Below are 27,573 nucleotides of genomic sequence, written 5' to 3'. Positions count from 1 at the left end.
GGCTTCACATTGCGGAGTTTGTGGCGGCCGCCTCCCGGTTTAGCCCTTTCTTTACCTTCTCTTTGGGTATGAAGCTCCAGGGAGCCGTAGGGGCTCCCCACAGAAAACCAGCGTTGAATGTAATGAAACGCCATTTTCTGGGTGAGCCCCGGAAGCTCCCTGGCAACCCTTCCTCCCACCAGTCGGCATTTTTTTTTCGCATTGGTTGAAGCTTAGCTTCCACACTGAAGCTTGGCAGCCGGTGCGGTAGGTCCGGGGCTTCCCCTTCCCCCTCTCGCAGGGAGGGCTGCGCGGACAATCGGCGCGGCAGTAAAGTGTGATGTTTGCTTGTTTGCTTGTTTCCTTGTGATTGTAGGGAGTTTCTACTTCTTTGTTCGTTTTTTTGTTTTAGTTTTTTACCATGTGGGGTTTGTTTTGTTATGCCTACCTTTTTGGGTGCCTAACCCTGGTCGATGGCAGATAAGGAAAACCCCAATCACAAAGGGGTTTTCCAGGGCCATTGCTTCCTGAAGCCTCTCTGAAGGGGCCAGGTTCTGGCGCTGGTCCCTGGTAGGTCTGAACTCCTTAGCTAATGTCCCGGTCTAATATAACATACATTAGTCCGATAAGCTCCAGGGAGCTTCCGGGGCTCACCCAGAAAATGGCGTTTCATTACATTCAACACTAGTATTTTTTTTAGTGTATTGTGTACTTGTCACATAATTAAACCAAACAAATTTTCAACACTATTGAATGTACAGTACAATACATACTGAATGTCCAGTACAATACATTCTGAATGCACAGTACAATACATATCTCACATTGAACTTGATGTACCAGTGAATATGAAGAACAAAATGTAATTAACATTTTATGATTACCAATAATGTAGATTTATAATTTGTTATTATCTGACAAAATACAATGCACAAATGTATAAAGCTGTGAACTGCTTTGTTCATAGCTTAAAGATATTTAATGATACTAAATAGTAAAGCAGATTGGATGAATTGGGTTATTTTGAATATAATTAACCTTCATTTTCAAAACTGTTCTCTCGTCTGCTTTGGGCAGATGCCTCTTGACTGTATCCCATCTTTCTTTAGTACATTGCTTTTTCTTGGTGTTTATATATCAGTTGAGTGGCTGTGAAACATCTGTTTTTGACTTACTGTACATGTAGAAGACAGAATTAGTGTTTACTGAATGACCTTCAGAGAATCATAGAACAGTATGAACCCTGTTATGCTGTGCTTCAGAGTTATCGCCTCTGGTTTGACCCCTTGTGCTAAGGTATTAAATAAAAGTTTGTTATAATTTCTATATGTGATCTGCACACATGTGATACCGTGTGCTTCAAATTGTTTGTTACTGTATTTTGTGGGGCTAAAAAATGTTTTAGTGGTGTCTCAAGATACCTGTATATTTTAAGCACATACTGTATACAGTGGTACCTCCATTTTCGAACTTAATCCGTTCCCATAGACGGTTCGAAAACTGAAAATTTGAAAACCTAAATGAATTTTTCCGTAAGAAATAATGTAAACTGAATCAATCCATTTCACACCCCCAAAAATATTAACTTAAAAATACATTTTATACATACTACTACTGCACTTATAATTTGTACTACAGTACTTAAAAGTATACCTTGCCTTTATTGGGGACTCTTGTTGGCGTATGGAAGACGGTGAGGAAGTGGGTAGGAGGAGAGGTGTTAGTGTTAGTAATGGAAGGGAAGTCCCCTTCCATTATAACAGCAGTGATGACATTTCTGGGGTACTCTCTCCTACGTTTTGCAGGCATACCACGAGGACCTGGTTGTGGCTCACTACTTGCTCGTCTTACTAAGAATCTGTCTATAGACATTTTTTTTTCCCCGACGTTTTAACACTTGTCTGTAGTGAGACATTACATTATCTCACTATGAATGATCTCTTGTTTTTCCTCTATTGTCATCCTCACAACTGTTTTCTTATGTTGAACTTTACCACCGACTTTCTTAGAACCCATGGCGTGATATATGCAGGTAATAAGAATTTTTGTGTTCAGAAACCAAAAAAAACACACAAAAACAATGAAATTCTTCACAAAGAATTCTAGCACGGTCATCACTAGGCGGGAGACACAGGTAAACTGAAACGCACCACATGCTCGGTCGGCTCATTCATGTATCAACAAACCTCAAGCACCGGGGCAAACCTTGAGTACCGAATCAAATTTTTTTGAAGAAATTGAGCTCGAGAACCGAAAAATTAAAAAATCGAGGTTCCAATGTACTGTTTATGAGGGTGATTATTAGGACTTTCCCAGTGTACAATATTCTGTGTATCTTGATGTTTCATAGCTTTTTGTTGACGTCTAAATCACAGATTATATTCCACAGTAATCAGCATAGTCAGGTCGCAACCATATGGTCCTGGGTTCCATTTGCAGGTAGAAAGGGATGTGTGGAAATGTTTCCTTACACCTAGCAGTAAATAGGTAATTGGGAGTTAGGCAACTATTCTGGATTGTATCCTGAGGAAGGTCATTCATTGACCTAGAGCAGGGGCAACTAACCTTTTTTAGAGCATGTGACTAAATTGGCAACAATTTTCTAAAAAAAAAAAAAAAAAAAAATTGAGGGTCAGTGGAGAAGAAATGCTTGAAAGCATTAATATAGAACTTGGTTTAGTCGACCAATAAATGAGCATGCATGCCAACAAAATAGTTACGCATATTACATTTGGCACGCATGCCATTGGTTCACCAGCCCCAGCAGTTTTCAATAGTCTTAACAGACTTCTTATCCGCCAACAATGAGAAGCTGAGATATTCTTCAGTAGCAACAGGATTACACCCTTTGAATGCTTTTATGCAATTGAATCATTATTTAATATCATATTATCTGTTAATCATGCCTTTTACTTTTATCAGTTATTATATTTTCCCATAACAGGCTGTGTTGTTGGTGAAGGGAGGCAGGAGAGAGTTCCAGGGTCTTCTTGTTATCTCAAACAAGAAAGTGTACATATTGGAAATCATTGCTCAAGAAGAGTAAGTATAATAAGTTTATATATTTTAAAACTACTATCCTGTTCCATCAGTGAGTAGTATCAAGTTAAATATTGCGTTAAATACATAAAGTATTATCTTACTCCTCTACAGTATTACTAGTTGTATTCCTCACAAGAATAGATATTTTTGTTAAATCTTTTTATTTGGAAGTAGTAATGGATTGTTTTAGGACTCACTGAAGAAAGATAATTATAAATGCACAATAAAATTTCAAGAATGTGATGTATCTGAGAAAATAGTGAGGAGTTGAGAGATGCAGGTTCTATCCCATCATATGCTTCAATATTTTCTCAGATATATCACATATGGTGATCAGTCCCTCTTTTATTTTCTCACTCATCCCTTCTCTTCTCCCCTTTTTCGTTTTCATGTAAGCTCACTACAGATGCAGACACTGACTAGTATAAATTATAGTTTAAGTACAGTTGTTATAAATGATGACAATAGTGTTGTTACAAATAAATTTAGCTTAGTCTATGTTATAAATGATGGCAGCACTGGGAATAATTAAATGTTAACTAATACAAATAATTTTTGTATGTTATAGCGACAGTCCTCAAACTTGGCTAGAATTATGTTCCTCGTACAAGTTATCCGATGTGGGTACGATCCACAGTCTCTACCAGCGACAGGGTCTGGCACTCTCTCTAGCTGATACAGTTTTGTTGGTATCACTGGCCGATTCTCATCGAGCAAACTGCTTCTTCAATTTTTTTAGTGGTATGTTGAAAAGCCATTGATCTTAATTATGGAAAGCATATATGTAATCATGTTAAGGCTGGGTGGAAGTAATGTTTAAGAGGGGAATGAATGTATTTGCACATACAGTGGCACCTCGATTAACGAGCGGCTCTATCTGCGAGCATTTCGAGTAACGAGCGAGCCACTCGCAGCAAATTGGTCTCTATTGACGAGCTTCACCTCTATTAATGAGCAAAACCACATGGTGCTTCCTAGCATCTCGTTTTTTTTGGGGGGGGACGCGAGTCTTATTTTCCTCGGCCTCGCAAATTCTCGGACGCCCCTGACACCAGTATTGATGTTGTATTGCGCACGACAAGCATCCCTCTGCATTTATTTGCGCTTTTTTTTTGTGGTTTTGTGACTACAATTTGTAATGCACAATGTCGCCAAAGAAGCTGTTTGCTAAAGATAGTGTTGTCAAGAGGAAGAAAGACAATTACTGTGGATTTGAAGAAGGAAAGTATAGCAAAGCATGAGCGGGGTGTCCGTGTGACTGATCTCACAAGGGAGTATGGCAGGTCCTCATCAACAATTTGCACCATTAGTAAGGGGATTAGGAGGTAAGGGAGGATGCTGCCTTTTTCCAGTGAGATCAGGGAAGTGTTGGGAGTGTTTGAAAAGGTGACCGCATTCTTGGAAAGCATCACCCTGATAAAGCAGTGTGTGGACATGTTTAATGACAATTTGCTGTCTCGTTTTAGGAACATCCTAAAAATAAAGACAAAAGCAATTGTCAATAGATACGTTCTTTGCAAAAGTTAAGAAAAGAGGAGCTAGTGATAGTGAACCACAACCCGGTCCCAGTGGGGTGAAATTCCCAGGGAGAGAGAGCCCGTCTGACTCAGAGGTGGATTCTCCTTCCACACAATAACCTCTCTCCTTCCCACCTCCCCATCGTCTCCCTCAAGCCAGCAACGACTCTTCATAAGGTAAAGTAAACATGAAAACAGTACAAAAAAGACATTTATAATTACATGTGCAGTATTATATTTACATTATGAAATGTCATACTAGTATGGATGTTTTTGGGAGTGGAACGGATTAAATTTATTACCTTTATTTTAAATGGGGAAATTTGTTTCTTAAGACGAGTTTTCCACATAACGAGCTCGGTGCCAGAACGGATTAAACTCTTTAATCGAGATGCCACTGTAATATAGAGGATAACAGTTACAAAGCAGTGAGTTGGTGCTATGTACAACTGCTCAAATATATAAGTGCTTGGTATTTCTGGGGAGAGCCCTTTCGGCTCCCCAGAGCTTATCCAGGCTGATATGGATCTATTAAACTTCAGCATCAGTCAGTGTGAATGGAGTTTTTGGCCTACTGGGAACCATGAGCCAGAACCTGGCCCCCCTTAGAGAGGCACGAGGAGCAATGGCCTATAGAAATGCACATGTGATTTGGTGCATTCTATGTCTGATGACCGGGTCAGGCATCCAGAAAGGTAAGCATCCCAAAACAACCCCCCTACTCTGGTTGAAACTACTACTAAAAGTCAAACAAGTGGACAGAACTTCCCCAAAGAAAAACTAGCAAACAAGCATGATGTCACCACGTGCCATGCCACTGTATGTGCAGCCCCCCCCCCCCCCCCTCCCCAAGAGGGGAAAAGGGGAGCCCTAGACCCCTCACGCCAGCTACCCACACCCCAGTTCTCGATTGATGTGTTTGAGGCTTGGTCATGTGACTACATGACTCCAGCTCCTGTTTCTTGCTCAGTGCTGTGCTTTGTGTTTAGTGCTTCAGGGTGGTGCATGAGCTGAGAGTAATCTTCACAGGTACTCAGGCTGCATGCGCTTAGGGTTCCCTTCCCTAAGTGCCCTGTAAGTACCACCCTTGGGGCTTGGGGTTTTCTTCCACAAGTCACCTTGGGGTCTACCTCTGTTGGTCTTTTGCTGATCGGTAATTGACTGCCCTGAGTGTGCTAGGGCGGTCAATTACCGATCAACAACAGACCAACAGAGGTAGACCCCAAGGTGACTTGTGGAAGAAAACCCCAAGCCCTAAGAGTGGTACTTACAGGGCACTTAGGAAAGGGAACCCTAAGGGAAGGGAATCCTCCTCCCTTGTTTACCTTAGGGAAAGGGATAGTTTGCACTGGTAGGGGCACGGGGTACTGCACAGCTAGTTATCACCCATTATGTCGGCCAGCTCTGTTCTGCCTGGGTACATTGTCCTCTTAAGGGATTTTTCTTTTGTTGTTGTTTATCCTGCCTGGTGGGGGGGTCTGCCTTTGGTTCATTGCCCCCTATCTATATTAGGTATAGATTCCTATCTGTGTTTCTAGGTGCTAGGTCCCCGTGAGTGGGCATGTCCTGGGGGTTCAGCTTTTAGAGGTTTGATTGGTAGACTTAAGTGCCGGTTCGCAGTACCCTGCTTGGGCTTACCTTTAGCGATAACAGTCTAAGGGTCCTGGGAAACCCCGCAGGGGCGCAAAAGGCCCCTCTCGCCTTGTGCGAATTCGAAGGTTGCTCTGTTCCCCCTGTCTCAGGGTGACTCACTGTTTTTGCCTCCATCATGCTACCTGTTGGGTCGGTGACACCAACCACTCTTCGACCCAGAGTCCTGTGAGATTTGTTGCTTGTTTGTGACTCAATTCACCCAGTCCACTGATGACCTTCTCCGGGTGCAGGCAGCTCAGGCGTTGCATGCTAGATTTAGGTTGCTGCAACACGCTAGGTTGATTGCTACCCCGGAAGCCCCAAGGCTGCCCCGTTTTGCTTATAGGGACCCAGGCTTGGGAGTGTTGGTTGCTTCGGCCTTGGTTCAGTCCCCACCCCCTCATTTTTCCCCTGCTATGGTTGTTCATTCTGGTCCCCCTCCATCCCTGCTTCCGGCTCCGAAGTGTTTGTGGGCTTCGGGGTTGGCGCAGGGTTTAGAAGGATCTGAGACTCGGGCAGTTTCGGGGGTTGCCCCTTCCAGGGGGAAGGAGTGGGGCAATGAGGCATTAGAGTCGGTTCCTCCAGCTGTGGCAACAGGGTCTGACTAGTGGGCCCCCTTCCTGCCTGCCTTTCCGGCTGTCCCAGTTTTTTCTTGTGAGGCCGGGGCTTTGGAGGACAACTCGGTCCCCGGTCCTGGTGTGGAAGTTCCCGGAGGTTGTGTGGAAGGGCTGACTTGGGGGTCTTGGGCCCCATTTGACCCCGCTTGGGGGTTGGTACCCTCGGCGCTGGGCTTGTTGTTACAGGGGGAGGGGTTTTCCTATCCCCCCTCCCTGTACGAGTTTGATATGGGTGCGACTCCTCCCTGGGTTCGGTTCCGGGTTCCCTTGGGTTCCTCGGTTCCCTCCTTCCCTGCTATGGTTCATTCTGGTCCCCCTCCGTCCCTGCTTCCGGCTCCGAAGCATTTGTGGGCTTCGGGGTTGGCGCAGTGTTTAGAAGGATCTGAGACTCGGGCAGTTTCGGAGGTTGCCTCTTCCAGGGAAAAGGGGCGGGGCAACGAGGCATTCGAGTCGGTTCCTCCAGCCGTGGCAACAGGGTCTGACTAGTGGGGCCCCCCTTTCCTTTCCTGCCTGCCTTTCCGGCTGCCCTGGTTTTTTCTTGTGAGGCCGGGGCTTTGGAGGACAACTTGGTCCCCGGTCCTGGTGTGGAAGTTCCCGGGGGTTGTGGAGGGGCTGACTTGGGGGCCTTGGGCCCCATTGGACCCCGCCTGGGTTTTCCTACTCTCCGAGTAGGAAAATCTTGGCTTACAAGGAGTGGGGTTTTCTTCTCCCCCTCTGCACACAAGTTGGATTTGGTATCAGCTCCTACCCAGGTTCAGTTCCGTTTCCCTTTGGGTCCATTGGTTCCATCCTTCCAGAGGTTTTCATCTTCCTGCGTCTTGCCTACTGAGGTGCAGGCGGTCATTGCGGCTTACCTCCTGTGCGACCCGGAATATGCCTCAATAATGGATCCTTCGTCTTTCAGGTTTAAGTCTTCATACTGGGTTCGTTATGAGGTTCCGAAGTCGTCCTGGTTAGCGGACTGCCCTTTGTCATTGGATTTTTGAGTACTTTCTGTCGTACCCGCATGCTTGAGGTTGCTCGGTCGAACTGGTCGAGATGGGGTTACCTGTACCTCTTCACCCCTTTTGGATGCACATTGTGTCCAAAATTTAAATTTATTAACATTCCATTTATTATTCGATTATTATGGAACTTGTTTTAAAATGTGCGCCTTTAGATTGCAAACAATTTGATATCAAAATTAACGATGTAGCATGAAAATTGAGGTGAGAAAACTGAAAAGAATACAGTATACACAATTTAATGCGGGTGTTGTGGGTGTGCAGATGGGTGCTCGTTCACGGGTAATGCTTGGCGGATTTTCTGATTTGCTGCATGTAGCACGCCTATTTTTTTCTACCTTATATACATATATCCCTTTAGAGAATTATATCGTGAACAATTTGATACTAAAATGAACGATGTAGCACAAAAATTGAGGCATGAGCGCATGCCAAGCCGTGCAACGTGTTAAGTACCTGTTGCATGACCCAGAGTATGCCACTTTTGAGTTTGAGTCATCTTCTGTCCTTTGGTTGTGGTTTGAGGTTGCAGATTTGCCCTGGCTAGCAGACAATCTTCTGTCTCCCACAGGGCTTGGCACATCTTTTGTCATTCCCACATGCTCTAGTGGCATGAGGTGATGACCATGTTTCATGTGTTTTTGGGTGGCCCTTCTTTTCTGCTGCGCAATTACTACCTGTTTGCTCCTGCTGTTTCTTGCAATGTGGGCTTGGTACAGCTCCATGCTCAAGTGTCTTTACTGATGATGTCCCTCATGGTGAAGCACTTTCAGGCTTACTCGCATCTGGCTTCAGCCATGTGGTTTCTGGCTTTCGTGGAGCTCCACTCTGAGTGGCTCCATGAGGATGTTCAGGCACTCGGCTTTGGGCCTGGTTCAGGTACAGTACTTTGATGTCCATTGTGAACATAATTTTTTTTTCTTTCCTACCTCATCCTTTCTCTCACAATCTTTTTGTGCATGTACATGTGTGTGTACATGTGTATATTCATGTAATTACCTAAGTGTAAGTGTAACACACAAACACAAAGACACCAATTTGTATTTTGGTGTGTGTGTGTTTGGTGTTATGTAACTCGGTTTTAATTATTTTTGGTATTTCCCCATAGAAGTGTTAGATGAGCATGGCATCACTCCCAACATAGCAGAATGCAGCCCTTGCCAGGAAGAAGCCCTGACCCAACTTGTCAGTGAGGCAGCAAAGTGTGCCCGGAAGGAGACAACACCTTCTATTTTTGCTATTGTCTCCTTACTCCTTGGTTTGTATATTATGATATTCAGGCTATCTTATAGAATTCATTATCAAATGTCTTGAAAGAATTTACGTAAGGCTACTAGGGGAGTTCTGACAGGCAACAATGTATTTAAGATATTAATGATATTCTTTATTTGAACTGTAAAATTTTGTATTCCATCATAATTTTAAACCTAATTAAAAATAATAATGCTGTACTTCTACATCGTAATTGGTTTTATGAAGACTATATTTTATGCTATCTTTTCAGAAGGAGGATGCAGCGAGAGTCAGTTTTTAGCTATAAATGAAATTGATCTGGTATTATTCCATGCTAGTCTTGAATGGTACTTGCCTCCAAAGCCAGAGTCAAACCTGAAGGTGAATCTGATACAGAAAATATCTGACATTACAGCCGTGGTAAGTACAAGCTACATAGATCATCATCTACGTCGTCATCAGTATTATTATTAGTACTACAGTAATCAGAGTAATCACACTGTGATGTATCAATGAGAATTTGTATTTTTATTGACATTCACTGACTTTTCAATATTGTCAAGCCGGGCTGTATTGCCACCTCAGGTCATGGGTCACCTCCTGACATTCAATGTTAATATTACATCTCATTTCATAACAGGATTTTAATGTTAATTTGTAAAGGGAATATTAAGGGATTACCCAGTTTTTCCTTATGGTTACTCTGTGTAATTAGGATTAAATGGAAGAGATTACAAACAAGTAGGTTGATTGATTGCAAGTAGATTGATTGATTGATGATTCTCATTGACTCATCACGTTAGTGTGATTACTGTGTATTGAAAGAGGATGTCAGAGGTAGAACATTCCTGGATGATAGAGCCAGAGTGCATGGGGGGGGGGGAAGGTGATTGTGTGAAAATTCTGGTTTGGCTTCAGTGGAAGCCTCAGGAAACCCATGTGAGCTCAATAGAACTCTAGGTGGCAATCCTTTTGACCATGTCATAACCTAGTTGACTAGGGTGTGGGCTGGGAACGTCCACCACATAGGTTTGAACCCTCATCACGGCTCCTACGGATTTTCTCATTAGTAGTAGTATTATTACATAATAATAATAATAAAGCTTAGATGAGATGAATTTTAACTGTACCTACAATATTGGGTATTCAAGGGATTGTGAAGTGAAAAATAATATAAAGTTGAATCTTGTGTAGTTTTAAATTTTAAATTGGAGGCTTTTGATTAAGATTTCAAATGTTGAGATCTTCACATGTCACCTGAACACACATACAAAGATGATAAATATAGGCACATCACAAGAAGAGGTTTCAAGTGCTGTTCTCAGAGAATTAGTATTAGTGCAGTTGCAGTCCTGTTGAGTTTTCCTTTCTAGCCGACTCTATATTTGCTTGGTTATCCTCCATAAATGTTAGGTCGTCAGATATCATTATTCCCAGATCGTTTTTTTTTTCTTTCCTACTATAGGTAGATCTGATTATCTTGTAACCTGTATTTCAGTTAAGGTCTATTTTTTTCCATATCTGAGTGCCAGGAATTTATCACTGTTAAATCATCATATTATTTTCTGCTGCCCAATTTAAAAGTTTATTAATATCAGCCTTTAGTTTTTCAGTGTCTTCTGCAAAAGTAATTTCTATGCTGATTTTTGTGTCATTTGCAAAAGATGACACAAAAGGTGACATCAAGCTGTGACTTGTATTTTCTGCTTATATCTGACATGAGAATAAGAAAAAGTAGTGGTGCAAGGACTGTACCCTGAGGTACAGAGCTTTTCACTGTGCTTTTACTTGATTTTGTTAGATTGACTGTTACTCTTTGTATACTATTTAACAGGAAATTGAATATCCATTGCTCTGCTTTACCTGTTATTCCTAATGATCTCATTTTATGGGGTATCACTCTATGGTCACATTTGATAAATGCCTTTGCAAAGTCAGTGTATACCATCTGCATTTTGTTGCTATTCTAAGGTTTGTGATTTTGTCATAGTGGTCGAGTAGCTGCGAAAGGCATGATCTTCTTGCTCTAAATCCATGTTCACTTGGGTTGTGAAGGTCATTGTGCTCCATAAAACTGGAGATCTGACTACTGATCACTCAAAAAGTTTTTTTGTGTGTGACAGTGTGACTGGTCTATAATTTTTAGCCAATACTTTGCTCCCTCCCTTGGATAGGGATACTATATTTGCTGATTTAAATTCTTTTGGTATCTCCCCAGTGTCCAAACCTTTTCTCCACACTACACTGAATATTCGTGCTACTGGCCCTTTACATTTCTTCATAAATGTAAAAATTCACGAGTCTGTATTGAGGGCCGAGTGCATTGGCATGTTAATTTCTCTTTCAAAATCTGCAGTGCCCATATTGATATCGGTTACATTGTTCGGGGTTTGGGTATCATTCATTAAGACGTTGTTTATTAATAAATTGAATCAAGATCTTCAATATTCATGTTGTTGCAGATGATTCACAATAACATGGCTGAAGATATGAAAACTAAACCACACACCAGAAGATGAGGAGACGACGATGTTTCAGTCCGTCCTGGACCATTATTACAATCGACTTGATAATGGTCCAGGACGAACTGAAACATTGTCGTCTCCTCATCTTCTGGTGTATAGTTTAATTTTCATTCATGTTGTTAATTGGGGTACTAAACATAGCCTCATACTGAATTTTTAGGATTTCACTAATTTCCTAATCTGCCCCTGTATAAACCTTCACTTGTAAGTATAGGTCCAATGCTGGTATTGGTTTTTTTATTTTGATTTTGCATGTGAAGAAATATATATATATATTTTTTTTTATTTTTTGTATGGCTTTGTTCCAACTTCATCTCTTCAGCCTGGTATGATTACTTCAGCTTCTGATCGACAGCATTTCTATAATATGTAAACAGTTTTTTCTTTGGAATAGTTGTGTCTGCTTGAGCATTTTCCCCCTTCTTCTGTATATTGTCACTGAAGAGATAAAGCTACTTAGAGGAACTACACACAATAAAGGCAGTAAAGCCAGACCATGTATTACCATGGTTGCTGAGGGATTCTTATCTGCTAAGTGGGATTTGTAATGATACGCTGAAGAATGAAGAACACGAGGAGATCTGGGATTCTAAATGGTAATAATATTACCATTTAGAATATTGGTAATATTCTAAATGGTAATATTATTACCATTTAGCCGGGAAGAAACCCCCCCCCCCCTGGTTCCCTAGGAGAACCAACAATTCAGACATAGGGGTAGCAAGTGGAAGAAGTCGCCTGAATATAATGCTCAACCGCAGAGGCCTCAAAATCAAAGGACATAAAGGGGAAGACAACCAAAAAACCAGGGCTCAAGCAGATTCCAAGGAGGAAACGAGAACCGCCTGTCGACATGCGAAACACTCAGCAAAAAAACGCAGCAACTCCTCCCGTAGGATCGGCACAAACTGCTTCAAAAGAGGAGATGACGCACGAGCAGCCGAGACTAAGGCGCCAGACCCAGGAACGGCCCCTAAGCACCTCTACATCCTCCACAAGCCAATTTGAAGATAGCTCCAGGAGGGAAAAGAAACGCAGGACCGAAGCTAAAAAGACATGAGCGCACAAGTTCTCAGCCACAAGTGCAGCCGACAGGGAAGGAATCTGCACATGAAGCTGAAACATACTAATATCCCGCAAAAGGGCAGGAGCAAAAAGTCACTCATTAAGATGCTCAAAATCGCCCCCAGGTAAACCTGGACCACCTTGAGGTTACCTTGAGGTGATTCCGGGACTTGGTGACCCTGCGGCCCGGTCGTCGACCAGGCCTCCTGGTTGCTGAACTGGTCAACCAGGCTGTTGGATGCGGCTGCTCGCAGCCTGACGTATGAGTCACAGCCTGGTTGATCAGATATCCTTCGGAGGTGTTTGTCAAGTTCTCTCTTGAATACTGCGAGGGGTCGGCCAGTTATGCCCCTTATGTGTAGTGGAAGCATGTTGAACAGTCTCGGGCCTCTGATGTTGATAGAGTTCTCTCTTAGTACCTGTTGGACCTCTGCTCTTCAAGGGGGTATTCTGCACATCCTGCCATGCCTTCTGGTCTCATGTGCTGTTATTTCTGTGTGCAGGTTTGGGACCAGCCCCTCTACTATTTTCCATGTGTGTAAATTATTATGTATCTCTCCCGCCTGCTCTCAAGAGAATACAGATTTAGGCTTTTTAGTCAGTCCCAATAGTTTAGATGCTTTACTGAGTGGATTCTAGCAGTAAAGGATCTCTGCATGCTCTCCAGGTCAGCAATTTCTCCAGCTTTGAAAAGGGCTGTCATTGTGCAGTAGAATTCCACCCTAGAGAGCACTAGCGTCTTGAAAAGTATCATCATCGGTATAGCATCTCCAGTGTGAAAGGTTCTTGTTATCCAACCTGTCATTTTTCTTGCAGTTGTGACGGCTACTTTAATGTGTTCTTTTAATGTAAGGTCTTCCAAAATCAGTAGACCCAAATCCTTTACATTGCCTTTTCGTTCTGTTATGATTTCACTGAGTTTTGTACGTGGTTTCTGTTTTTTAAGCTTTGACCATCGTCAAAGACCACCGTCATTGACCACCACCAAAGACCACCACCACCAGGTGGTCAAAGACCACCACATTGACCACCATCAATGCCTCACGCCACTCAAACGTGCGTGTCCAACAGAACGAGTCCCAAGCATCCAACGAAAACAAGGGGCAGTCTGCAAACCAGGACAACCCCGGAACCTCATAACGCACCCAGTATGAACACAAAGCTCCAAACCTGAAAGAAGAATGATCCATTATGGAGGCATACTCCGGGTCGCGCAGGAGGTAAGCCGCAATGGCCGACTGTACCTCAGGTGGCGAGATGTGGGAAGCCGAAAACTTCGGGAAAGACGGAATCGAAGGATCCGCAGGGACACGGAACCAAACCCGGGGAGGAGCGGAACCCAAGTCCAAATCGTACGCAGAAGGGGGAAAAGAAAACCCCACTCCTTGCAACAGTAATCCCCGCTCAGAAGGACGGAAAATCCAGGCGGGGTCCAACAGAGCCCAAGACACCCCCCAAGTCAGCTCCTCCCCAACCCCGGGAACCTCCAATTCCGGGGGCCGAGTCGTCCTCCAAAGCCCCGGCCTCACAAGAAAAAGCCGGGACAGCTGGAAGAGATGGGGCCCACTGGTCAGATCCCAGAGCAGCGGCAGGAGGAACAAACTTGAATGCCTCCGTAGCCACCCTGGAAGAGGCAACCCCCGAAACTGCCAGTCTCGGAAACCTCTAAACCCTGCCCCGACCCCAAAGCCCTCAGATGCTTAGGGGCCTGAAGTAGGGGAAGGGGGGACCGAATGAACTACTGCAGGGAAAGAATGAGGGGACATGGACGGAACTAAGGCCGAAGCGACCAACACCTCCAAGTCCCTATAGGCAAAGCGGGGCAGCCTCAGGGCGTCCGGGGAAGCTGCAACCCGAGCGCATTGCAATAACCTAAACCTATCCTGCAATGCGCGTGCTGCCTGCACCCCAAGAAAATCATTATCAGATTGGGTGAATTGAGTCACAAAAGCAACAAAGCTTGCAGGACTCGGGTCAAATGTGTCACCAACCCAAGAGGCTGCATGACGGAAGCAAAAGCAATGTGTCGCCCTGAGACAAGGGGACAAAGCAACCCTCAAACTTGCACAAAGCGAGAGGGGATGCAGGGGTCTCCTCCATCGGACCCGAGTGCCCCCGCGGGGTTTTCCAGGGCCCCTAGACTGGGTCTGCTAAGGGTTATCCCAGGCAGGGTACTGCTAACCGGTGCCCCAAACTACCAAGCAAACCGCTAAAAGCTGAACTCGCGGGACATGTCCACTCATGAGGGCGAAGCAGGGGTGCCACCACACAAACGACCCTAATATAAGGGGGGGGGGAGAACACAAAGCAGACCTCCCCCCCCCCACACCAGGCAAACACAAAAATAAAAGAAAATCCTCGCAAGAAGACAATGTACCCGAAGAGAACAGAACTGCCCGCTGTTAAAGGTGAAAACTAGCTATGCAGTAACCCATGCCCCCACCAGTGCAAGAAATACCAATTACCCCAAGGCAAACAAGGGTGAAAACCCCTCCACACACTCAGGGTGGCCAAACACCAAGCAGCGAAAGGCCAACAGAGGTAGACCCAAGGTGACTTGGGGAAGGAAATCCTAAGCCCCGAGGGCAGTACTTACAGGGCACTCGGAGAAGGTGACCCTAAGCACATGCATCCCAAGTACCGAAGAATACTACTCCCAGCTCGCACGACCACCATAAAAGCAGCACTAAAAACAATTAACAGCACTTAGAGAAGACTGGAGCTACACGACTATGCACAATCCCATCAGCCGAGGAACTGGGGTGATGATCACCGGCACGAGGTTCTGGGGCTCCGCCTTCCCCCTCTAGGGGAGGGGGGGGGCTGCATTGAAGACACTGTAGAGCTGTAGCCAAGGAGTCCGTATGTAACCGTGCCGCATGTCTGCGCTCATGTGACGTCATGCTTGTTTGCTCGTTTCACTTTTGGGGAGTTCTGTCCACTCGTTTGACGATTTTCATTGTTAACCAGAATAGGGGTTTCTTTTGTGGCGCTTACCTTTCTGGGTGCCTGTCCCGGTCGATGGCAGATATTGAATGCTCCAAATCACATGTGCATTTCTATGGGCCATTGCTCCTCATGCCTCTGTAAGGGGGCTAGGTTCTGGCTCATGGTCCCTGGTAGGCCTAGAACTCCACCCACATCGAATGATGCAAAATTGTTAGGGTATCCATATCAGCCATGGATAGCCTTCGGGACTCCCCCAAAAATACCTCCTATTTTTTTATTCAATTATATTTTTTATCCAAACCTACTCTGCAAAACAAACACATGCATATGCATATAATTTATTTAAAATTATATCAATATGCACATTGAAATGACAAGACCATGATTAATATTGAAGCTGTACTATGGGATTGAACCTGCCCAGCAGGCAGTGTGCGCGCCTGAGGAGTTCAGATACGTGGGTCTGATCCCATCGCATGATGTTAATATTTACTCAAATAAAATATGTATACTAGGATTACACATCCTCTTCTGTTACCCCTAGGCTGGGAGTACAAGTGTTAAAATATCAATTCTATATATTACAGGAAGTACATAGTGACAGCCACATCTGTCTTCAGTTTATGGATGAAGTAACAGGGGCAGAGACGTCCTGGGATCTTCATGTGGCCTCATCCGTTGCTGCTTGTCACATTATCCAGGCCATACGGACTCCTTGGCTACAGCTCTTCAGTGTTGATCTTCAGGTGACATATTATAAAAGTAACCAAAATCACACCTTAAGAGTAGTTTAATTGTTTAAATACTTTTATAAATATACAAAAATAATAAATAAATAAATAAATATATATATATATATATATATATATATATATATATATACATACATATATATACATATATATATACATATATATATACATGTCGTACCTAATAGCCAGAACTCACTTCTCAGCCTACTATTCAAGGCCCGATTTGCCTAATAAGCCAAGTTTTCCTGAATTAATATATTTACTATAATTTTTTTCTTATGAAATGATAAAGCAACCCTTTTCTCTATGTATGAGGTCAATTTTTTTTTATTGGAGTTAAAATTAACGTAGATATATGACCGAACCTAACCAACCCTACCTAACCTAACCTAACCTATATTTATAGGTAAGGTTAGGTTAGGTAGCCAAAAAAAGCTAGGTTAGGTTAGGTTAGGTAGGTTAGGTAGACGAAAAAACATTAATTCATGAAAACTTGGCTTATTAGGCAAATCGGGCCTTGAATAGTAGGCTGAGAAGTGCGTTCTGGCTATTAGGTACGACATACATATATATATACATATATATATATATACATATATATATATATATATATATATATATATATATATATATATATATATATATATATATATATATGTCGTACCTAGTAGCCAGAACGCACTTCTCAGCCTACTATGCAAGGCCCAATTTGCCTAATAAGCCAAGTTTTCATGAATTAATTGTTTTTCGACTACCTAACCTACCTAACCTAACCTAACCTAACTTTTTCGGCTACCTAACCTAACCTAACCTATAAAAATAGGTTAGGTTAGGTTAGGTAGGGTTGGTTAGGTTCGGTCATATATCTACGTTAATTTTAACTCCAATAAAAAAAAATTGACCTCATACATAATGAAATGGGTAGCTTTATCATTTCATTAGAAAAAAATTAGAGAAAATATATTAATTCAGGAAAACTTGGCTTATTAGGCAAATCGGGCCTTGCATAGTAGGCTGAGAAGTGCGTTCTGGCTACTAGGTACGACATATATATATATATATATATATATATATATATATATATATGTCGTACCTAGTAGCCAGAACTCACTTCTCAGCCTACTATTCAAGGCCCGATTTGCCTAATAAGCCAAGTTTTCCTGAATTAATATATTTACTATAATTTTTTTCTTATGAAATGATAAAGCAACCCTTTTCTCTATGTATGAGGTCAATTTTCTTTTATTGGAGTTAAAATTAACGTAGATATATGACCGAACCTAACCAACCTTACCTAACCTAACCTAACCTATATTTATAGGTAAGGTTAGGTTAGGTAGCCAAAAAAAGCTAGGTTAGGTTAGGTTAGGTAGGTTAGGTAGACGAAAAAACATTAATTCATGAAAACTTGGCTTATTAGGCAAATCGGGCCTTGAATAGTAGGCTGAGAAGTGCGTTCTGGCTATTAGGTACGACATATATATATATATATATATATATATATATATATATATATATATATATATATATATATATATATATATATATATATATATATATATATATATATAATATATATATATATATATATATATATATATATATATATATATATATATATAATATATATATATATATATATATATATATATATATATATATATATATATATATATATATATATATATATATATATATAATATGGATGGATGGTCTGACGCCTCAACGCATTTCGTAATTCGTATTACATTTTCAAAGACTTGGTTTACACATACAAATTCATCGTACAGTACTTGTAATCGTTTTTGGGTGAGGTAATATGGCACAAAAGTTTTGGATGAGGTGACAAACACAAAACAATGGGTATAAATTGAGTATGAAAACATAAGAATGGAAGTAACTGCAGAAGGCCTATTGGCCCATACCTCCTCTTCCTGCTTCTATGTTGGTTCGGAGTCTTGAAGTGTGTAGAATATAATTGTGCATTAATTGGTTGCTGGTGTTGACTTTTTGATGTGTAGTGCCTCGCTGATGTCAAGCCTCCTGCTTTCGCTGTATCTATCGATGATTTCTGTGTTGTTTGTTAAGATTTCTTGGGTGATAGTCTGGTTGTGAGAAGAGATTATATGTTCCTTGATGGAGCCCTGTTGTTTATGCATTGTTAATCGCCTGGAGAGAGACAACATTGTCTTGCCTATATACTAAGTTTTTGGGGGCTTACAGTCCCCAAGTGGGCATTTGAAGGCATAGACAACGTTGGTTTCCTTCATGTCATTCTGTTTGGTGTCTGGGGAGTTTTTCATGAGTAGGTTGGCTGTTTTTTTTGGTTTTATAGTAAATTGTCAATTGTATTTTCTGATTTTTGTCTGTAGGGGATAACATTCCGATCAACAATATCTTTCGGGACCCTTTCTTCCATTTTATGAGCCGTCGAAAAGAAGTTCCTGTAAAATAGTCTAATAGGGGGTACAAGTATTGTGTTGGTTGACTCTTCAGAGGTTGCATGGCATTTCACCTTTCTTTTTATGATATCTTCATCAAAACCATTAAAGAAGCCGTTGTTGACTAGGACCTGCCTTACCCTGCAGAGTTCTTCATCGACTTGCTTCCATCCTGAGCTGTGGCTGAGAGCCCAGTCGACGTAAGCGTTGACGACACTCCTCTTGTACCTGTCTGGGCAGTCACTATTGGCATTGAGGCACATTCCTATGTTTGTTTCCTTAGTGTAGATTGCAGTGTGGAAGCCTCCTCTCCTTTCTGTGACTGTTACATCTAGAAAGGGCAGCTTCCCATCATTCTCCATCTCATAAGTGAAACTCAACACAGAATTCCGTTCAAATGCCTCCTTCAGCTGCTGCAGACGTCAGGCATCAGGTACCTGTGTAAAAATGTTGTCAACATACCTGCAGTATATAGCATGTTTCAAGTTCATGTCAACTAAGACTCTATGTTCGATGGTACCCATGTAGAAGTTCACAAACAGGACACCTAGGGGAGAACCCATGGCGACCCCATCTACTGTACTTGCTTATACATGTGCCCATCTGGGCTCAAGAAGGGTGCCTCTTTAGTGCAGGCTTGGAGTAGTTTCCTTAGTATGTTTTCTGGTATGTCAAGAGGAGTGTAAGCCGGATCACAATACACTGTCCGCTATCATCCCGATTGTTTCAACCACAGGTACGTTGGTAAACAGTGACTGTACATCCAATGAGGCTCTTATCCCCGTGGCCCATGCTCCCCGCAGTAAGTCAACAAATTCCTTTGGAGACTTCAGGCTGAAACCACAAGGTACATTAGGAGTCAGCAAGCCATTGAGTCGCTTAGCCAGTCTGTATGTGGGTGTAGGTATCTGGCTGATGATTGGCCGAAGTGGGTTTCCAGGCTTGTGGGTCTTGACATTACAAACCTGGGTAGGCGTATGGAAATGTCAAGACCCACAAGCCTGGAAACCCACTTCGGCCAATCATCAGCCAGATACCCACACCCACATACAGACTGGTTAAGTGACTCAATGGCTTGCTGACTCCTAATGTACCTTGTGGTTTCAGCCTGAACTCTCCAAAGGAATTTGTTGACTTACTGCGGGGAGCATGGGCCACGGGGATAAGAGCCTCATTGGATGTACAGTCACTGTTTACCAACGTACCTGTGGTTGAAACAATCGGGATGATAGCGGACATTGTATCGTGATCCGGCTTGCACTCCTCTTGACATACCAGAAAGCATACAGGTACTAAGGAAACTACTCCAAGCCTGCACTAAAGAGGCACCCTTCTTGAGCCCAGATGGGCACATGTATAAGCAAGTAGATGGGGTCGCCATGGGTTCTGATGCCAGACGTCTGCAGCAGCTGAATGAGGCATTTGAGCGGAATTCTGCGTTGAGTTTCACCTAAGAGATGGAGAATGATCGGAAGCTGCCCTTTCTAGATGTAACAGTCACGGAAAGGAGCGAAGGCTTCTACACTGCAGTCTACACTAAAGAAACAAACATAGGATTGTGCCTCAATGTCATTAGTGACTGCCCAGACTGCCCAGTACAAGAGGAGTGTCGTCGACGCTTATGTCGACCGGGCTCACAGCCACAGATCAGGATGGAAGCAAGTCGATGAAGAACTCTATAGGGTAAGGCAGGTCCTAATCAACAACGGCTTCTCTAATGGTTTTGTTGAAGACATAAAAAAAAGGTGAAATGCCATGTAACCTCTGAAGAGTCAACCAACACAATACTTGTACCCACTAGTGTATTAGACCATTTTATTGGAACTTCTTTTTGACGGCTCATAAAATGGAGGAAAGGGTCCTGAAAGATATTGTTGATAGGAACATTATCCCTTCAGACAAAAATCAGAAAATACAATTGACAATTTACTATAAAACCAAAAAATTGGCCAACCTACTCATGAAAAACTCCCCAGACACCAAACAGAATGCCTTGAAGGAAACCGTCACCGTCTATGCCTTCAAATGCCCACTTGGGGACTGTAAGCCTCAAAGAACTCAGTATATAGGCAAGACAACAACGTCTCTCTCCAGGCGATTAACAATGCATAAACAACAGGGCTCCATCAAGGAACATATAATCTCTTCTCACAACCAGACTATCACCAGAGAAATCTTAAACAACACAGAAATCATCGATAGATACAGAGATAGCAGGAGGCTCGACAACAGCGAGGCACTAGACATCAAAAAGTCAACACCAGCAATCAACAGTCAATTAATGCACAACTATCAAGACCCCGAACCAACCCACTTCAAGACCCCGAACCAACATAGAAGCAGGAAGAGGAGGTATTGGCCAATAGGCCTTCTGCAGTTACTCCCATTCTTATGTTTTTATACCCAATTTATACCCATTGTTTCGTGTTGTCTTGTGTTTGTCACCTCACCCAAAACTTTTGTGCCAATATCACCTCACCCAAAAACAAGTATAAGTACGATGAATTTGTATAAGTAAACTAAGTCTTTGAAAATGTAATAAGAATAATAAGAATTACGAAACGTGTTCTGGGGTCAGACCATAAATAAAAATGAATTTTGGAGAATTGATTTTTCAATTACCATTGCCAGTGAAGAGAAACATAAGAAATATAGAGAAAATTTGTGTTAAAAAAATATATATATATATATATATATATATATATATATATATATATATATATATATATATATATATATTATTAAATATGACCGAAAAAGTAAGATTAATAATTCTAACACGAATTTTCTCAATCTTTCGTACATTACGCTTCACTGTTGGAGGTAAATCAAAAATCACTTCTCCAAAATTCATTTTTATTTCTAGTCTGACGCGACACGGGCGCGTTTCGTAAAACTTATTACATTTTCAAAGACTTCACAAATACACAACTGATTAGAACTTACGTATCTCTGAGTTTATATCTACATTTGAGTGAGGTGGGAAGGGTGATGTGGCATTAGAACAAGATGGGATATTAATAGGGTATTAAAAGTATCAACACAAGACAGAACAGAAACAATGGGTATTGAATAGAAGTGTTTGTAGAAAGCCTATTGGTCCATATTTCTTGATGCTTCTATATTGGAGTGGAGTCTTGAGGTGGGTAGAATATAGTTGTGCAATAATTGGCTGTTGATTGCTGGTGTTGACTTCTTGATGTGTAGTGCCTCGCAAACGTCAAGCCGCCTGCTATCGCTGTATCTATCGATGATTTCTGTGTTGTTTACTAGGATTTCTCTGGCGATGGTTTGGTTATGGGAAGAGATTATATGTTCCTTAATGGAGCCCTGTTGCTTATGCATCGTTAAACGCCTAGAAAGAGATGTTGTTGTCTTGCCTATATACTGGGTTTTTTGGAGCTTACAGTCCCCAAGTGGGCATTTGAAGGCATAGACGACGTTAGTCTCTTTTAAAGCGTTCTGTTTTGTGTCTGGAGAGTTTCTCATGAGTAGGCTGGCCGTTTTTCTGGTTTTATAGTAAATCGTCAGTTGTATCCTCTGATTTTTGTCTGTAGGGATAACGTTTCTATTAACAATATCTTTCAGGACCCTTTCCTCCGTTTTATGAGCTGTGGAAAAGAAGTTCCTGTAAAATAGTCTAATAGGGGGTATAGGTGTTGTGTTAGTTGTCTCTTCAGAGGTTGCATGGCTTTTCACTTTCCTTCTTATGATGTCTTCGATGAAACCATTGGAGAAGCCGTTATTGACTAGGACCTGCCTTACCCTACAGAGTTCTTCGTCGACTTGCTTCCATTCTGAGCTGTGGCTGAGAGCACGGTCGACGTATGCGTTAACAACACTCCTCTGTTAACGCATACGTCGACCGTGCTCTCAGCCACAGCTCAGAATGGAAGCAAGTCGACGAAGAACTCTGTAGGGTAAGGCAGGTCCTAGTCAATAACGGCTTCTCCAATGGTTTCATCGAAGACATCATAAGAAGGAAAGTGAAAAGCCTTGCAACCTCTGAAGAGACAACTAACACAACACCTATACCCCCTATTAGACTATTTTACAGGAACTTCTTTTCCACAGCTCATAAAACGGAGGAAAGGGTCCTGAAAGATATTGTTAATAGAAACGTTATCCCTACAGACAAAAATCAGAGGATACAACTGACGATTTACTATAAAACCAGAAAAACGGCCAGCCTACTCATGAGAAACTCTCCAGACACAAAACAGAACGCTTTAAAAGAGACTAACGTCGTCTATGCCTTCAAATGCCCACTTGGGGACTGTAAGCTCCAAAAAACCCAGTATATAGGCAAGACAACAACATCTCTTTCTAGGCGTTTAACGATGCATAAGCAACAGGGCTCCATTAAGGAACATATAATCTCTTCCCATAACCAAACCATCGCCAGAGAAATCCTAGTAAACAACACAGAAATCATCGATAGATACAGCGATAGCAGGCGGCTTGACGTTTGCGAGGCACTACACATCAAGAAGTCAACACCAGCAATCAACAGCCAATTATTGCACAACTATATTCTACCCACCTCAAGACTCCACTCCAATATAGAAGCATCAAGAAATATGGACCAATAGGCTTTCTACAAACACTTCTATTCAATACCCATTGTTTCTGTTCTGTCTTGTGTTGATACTTTTAATACCCTATTAATATCCCATCTTGTTCTAATGCCACATCACCCTTCCCACCTCACTCAAATGTAGATATAAACTCAGAGATACGTAAGTTCTAATCAGTTGTGTATTTGTGAAGTCTTTGAAAATGTAATAAGTTTTACGAAACGCGCCCGTGTCGCGTCAGACTAGAAATAAAAATGAATTTTGGAGAAGTGATTTTTTATTTACCTCCAACAGTGAAGCGTAATGTACGAAAGATTGAGAAAATTTGTGTTAGAATTATTAATCTTACTTTTTCGGTCATATTTAATAATATATGTCTACAGGAAAGACTGCTACCAAAATATACTAATATATATATATATATATATATATATATATATATATATATATATATATATATATATATATATATATATGTATGTATATATATATGTATATATATATATATATATATGTATGTATGTATATATGTATGTATGTATATATATAATATATATATATATATATATATATATATATATATGTATATATATATATATATATATATATATATATATATACATACATACATACATATACATACATATATATATATATATATATATATATATATATATATATATATATATATATATATATATATATATATATATATATGTATGTATATGTATATATACATATATACATACATATATACACACATACATACATATATACATACATATATATATACATATATATATATATATATATATATATATATATATATATATATATATATATATATATATATATATATATATATATATATATAATGTCGTACCTAGTAGCCAGAACGCACTTCTCAGCCTACTATGCAAGGCCTGATTTGCATAATAAGCCAAGTTTTCCTGAATTAATATATTTTCACTATTTTTTTTCTTATGAAATGATAAAGCTACCCATTTCATTATGTATGAGGTCAATTTTTTTTTATTGGAGTTAAAATTAACGTAGATATATGACTGAACCTAACCAACCCTACCTAACCTAACCTAACCTATCTCTATAGGTTAGGTTAGGTAGCCGAAAATGTTAGGTTAGGTTAGGTAGGTTAGGTAGTCGAAAAACAATTAATTCATGAAAACTTGGCTTATTAGGCAAATCTGGCCTTGCATAGTAGGCCGAGAAGTGCGTTCTGGCTACTAGGTACGACATAATATATATGTATATATATATATATATATATATATATATATATATATATATATATATATATATATATATATATCTATATCTATATCTATATATATATATATCTATATATATATATATATATATATATATATATATATATATATATATATATATATATATATATATATATATATATATATATCTCTAACCTAACCTAACTTTTTCCGCTACCTAACCTAACCTAATCTATAAAGATAGGTTAGGTTAGGTTAGGTAGGGTTGGTTAGGTTTGGTCATATATCTACGTTAATTTAAACTCCAATAAAAAAAAATTGACCTCATACATAATGAAATGGTTAGATTTATCATTTCATAAGAAAAAAATTAGAGAAAATATATTAATTCAGGAAAACTTGGCTTATTAGGCAAATCGGGCCTTGCATAGTAGGCCGATAAGTGCGTTCTGGCTATTAGGTACGACATATATATATATATATATATATATATATATATATATATATATATATATATATATATATATATATATATATATATATATATATATATATATATATAATGTGTGTGTGTATGTATATGTATGTATATATATGTATATATTTTATATATATATTTTATATATATGCTACATATATTTATTTAATTATTGATTATTTAAAATAATTGTATATAGGCTATATACAGTATTTGCAAGACATCACCTTACATATTTGTACCCATTATTGAGGCATTTCACAAAACATTTACTGAAATTTATATTAAGTGTATGCATATCTGTCCCTATTTTTTTATTAGTTTACAAAGGCAGTAGTCAAAGAATAATTTAGCATATATTTTGTTATACTTCTACAGTGAACTTGGCATAATTTACTTATATAGTACAGGTACATCATTATATATTAATACATAACAAATATTAGTTAATAAATGCCTGCTTTCTGTAATTAAGTTACAATAAGCGCTCCCTGTCTTACTTTTTTATATGCATAAATGTATTCATTACTTGTTGCAGATAATTCTCTAATTATGTTTAATCATTAATAATGACCCATTTATTAGTGATTTTTGGACTATGGTTTAGGGCATAGTTCATAGTGCTGTATATTATGCTAAAGAATAGATTTGTTCAATGTGCAGCCACCTGTATTTCAACAGTCATTTTGTCACTTTTTTATGCATTATTAAATGTGTACTTTCGAATATTTAATGTAAAAAGAAAAAAACCTTAGCAGTTGTTTGTAAATGGTATATTTTGTGCAAGAGAAATCTTGAGCAGTGTTGTGTTTGTGATTGGTGTTGTGTGAGAGTAATCTAAAAGTGAATATCTGGTACTCATGTATGGAAATCTTAATGTCAGTACTGTATATCCTATATTACCAGTACCCAAACACCTTGTTACTGCATTTGGTATAATAACAAAAAAGACAAAAACTAAATTTAGTTCCTTAACCAAGAAATACACACATTTTACTTAATGACAATGAAGGCCTTCAAGTATTAGCAGAAGTTGTTGCTTGTAATCACTTGTTAATGTATAGATTCATACTTAATTCATACTTGCCAGTCATACTCAATAGTACTCTAGGCTCATTAAAATTTTATAAATTGAGCTAAGATTTATAAGTTATTAACATTGTTATTGACATCATATTTCGTATTAGTGTCAGCATTAAAGTTCATGAAAACATTTTAACTATTGCTGAGAATTTTGTCCCAGTTGTACTGAACTTAATGGATGGTAAAATACAAAAGAGCAATATTCCAAGCAGCACATATCAACTATATTTCATAGAGTGGTAGATGGTTGGAACAAGTTAAGTGAGAATGTTGTGGAGGCTAAAACCATCAGTAGTTTGAAAGTATATAACAGAGTGCTGGGAAGACGGGACACCACAAGCATAGCTCTCATCCTGTAACTACACTTGCGTAATATACTCTCCTTTCCACCTTTCATAGGCTGACAGTGTAGGGAAAAGAATCATTCCATTAATGGTGGAATATATATACAGTACAGTATATATAAAATATGTATCTAGCTGTCATTAATTTGGCTTATCTCGGAAGAGTAATAATGTAATGGACTGTGTGAGTACATTTTGCCAAAATAACAATAAAATTGCTCAATATTTTTAATGAGCTCTTAAGCACAAACTTTATGAAGTAATTTTTATTCTGGCCCATTAATTTGTGATCGATCACTTCAGTACAGTTTTAATTTGTGGCAGTGACCAAACAATAAAAAAAAAAAAAAAACATAATACACAATTTTTTAGCATAAAATTAAATTCAAATGAACATCAATGCACTTTGATCATTTTATAAACATGTAAATTTAAACTACAATTATTATTTTTTATGACCAAGTGCCACCAAAAATGGCAGTGCATAATCCCATCAAGTGAAGTGAACAGCTAGTGAACAAGGTCAAATATTAAATTTGTTATATATAATAGTTTTTGTAGTATCTTTAACATCCACAACAAAATCAGAAGAACGTGATGAAACTGAGAAAATATTAGTCGTTCAATGGGATTGAACCCGCATCCCTCAACTCCCCCCAGACACATGGAAAAATGCTTCAGTCGGTAGTGCATGTGCTTTGAGAGTCCAAGGATGTGGGTTCAATCCCATTGCATGGCCTCAATATTGGCTCATTTTTAACTTGTTCCAATTAAAAAATTCATTTCTTTTTAGTATACAGTAGTAAAATTTTTAGAATTCTACAGTTTTGTGCATAATAAATACTGAGCCAATATAGATTACACATAAGGATCATCTTGTCACCTGTTTACTGAACAGAAAAGGTACATTTCCCAATGAGAATAATTTATGCAAAATATCTACATGCATGTCAAGTTATCATTACACTGACAATAAATCTGTTTTAACCATAAATAGTGCTGTCACTATCTTGAAAAAACTTGAAAATACTTCATATATTATGAATACTCTACTTATGCAAACTAGTCCAGTGCCTTCATCTGAT

The 27,573-nt window shown here is 39.9% G+C and overlaps 1 protein-coding gene across 14 annotated transcripts in view; it reads left to right on the top strand.

Moving 5' to 3' along the window:
- The window catches only part of LOC123757971 (serine/threonine-protein kinase 11-interacting protein), a 230,940-nt gene that overhangs the window by 182,437 nt on the left and 20,930 nt on the right, over nucleotides 1-27,573 (top strand). For 12 of the 14 annotated variants that reach the window (XM_045741990.2, XM_069338840.1, XM_045741994.2 and 9 more), the window contains 5 exons: nucleotides 2,924-3,021; nucleotides 3,590-3,762; nucleotides 8,900-9,049; nucleotides 9,296-9,444; nucleotides 16,151-16,309. In XM_045741990.2, coding sequence (XP_045597946.2) covers nucleotides 2,924-3,021; nucleotides 3,590-3,762; nucleotides 8,900-9,049; nucleotides 9,296-9,444; nucleotides 16,151-16,309 — 729 coding nt within the window. Of the gene's footprint in view, nucleotides 1-2,923; nucleotides 3,022-3,589; nucleotides 3,763-8,899; nucleotides 9,050-9,295; nucleotides 9,445-16,150; nucleotides 16,413-27,573 lie in introns of those variants that run through there. The other 2 variants (XM_069338841.1, XM_069338842.1) reach the window with 2 other exon arrangements.

This window comes from Procambarus clarkii, chromosome 40, assembly GCF_040958095.1.
Source record: "Procambarus clarkii isolate CNS0578487 chromosome 40, FALCON_Pclarkii_2.0, whole genome shotgun sequence".
In the NCBI taxonomy this organism is placed as follows: Eukaryota; Metazoa; Arthropoda; class Malacostraca; order Decapoda; family Cambaridae; genus Procambarus; species Procambarus clarkii.
The sequence above is the reverse complement of the archived record's forward strand: the minus strand, read 5'-3'. Positions and strand labels throughout refer to the sequence as shown.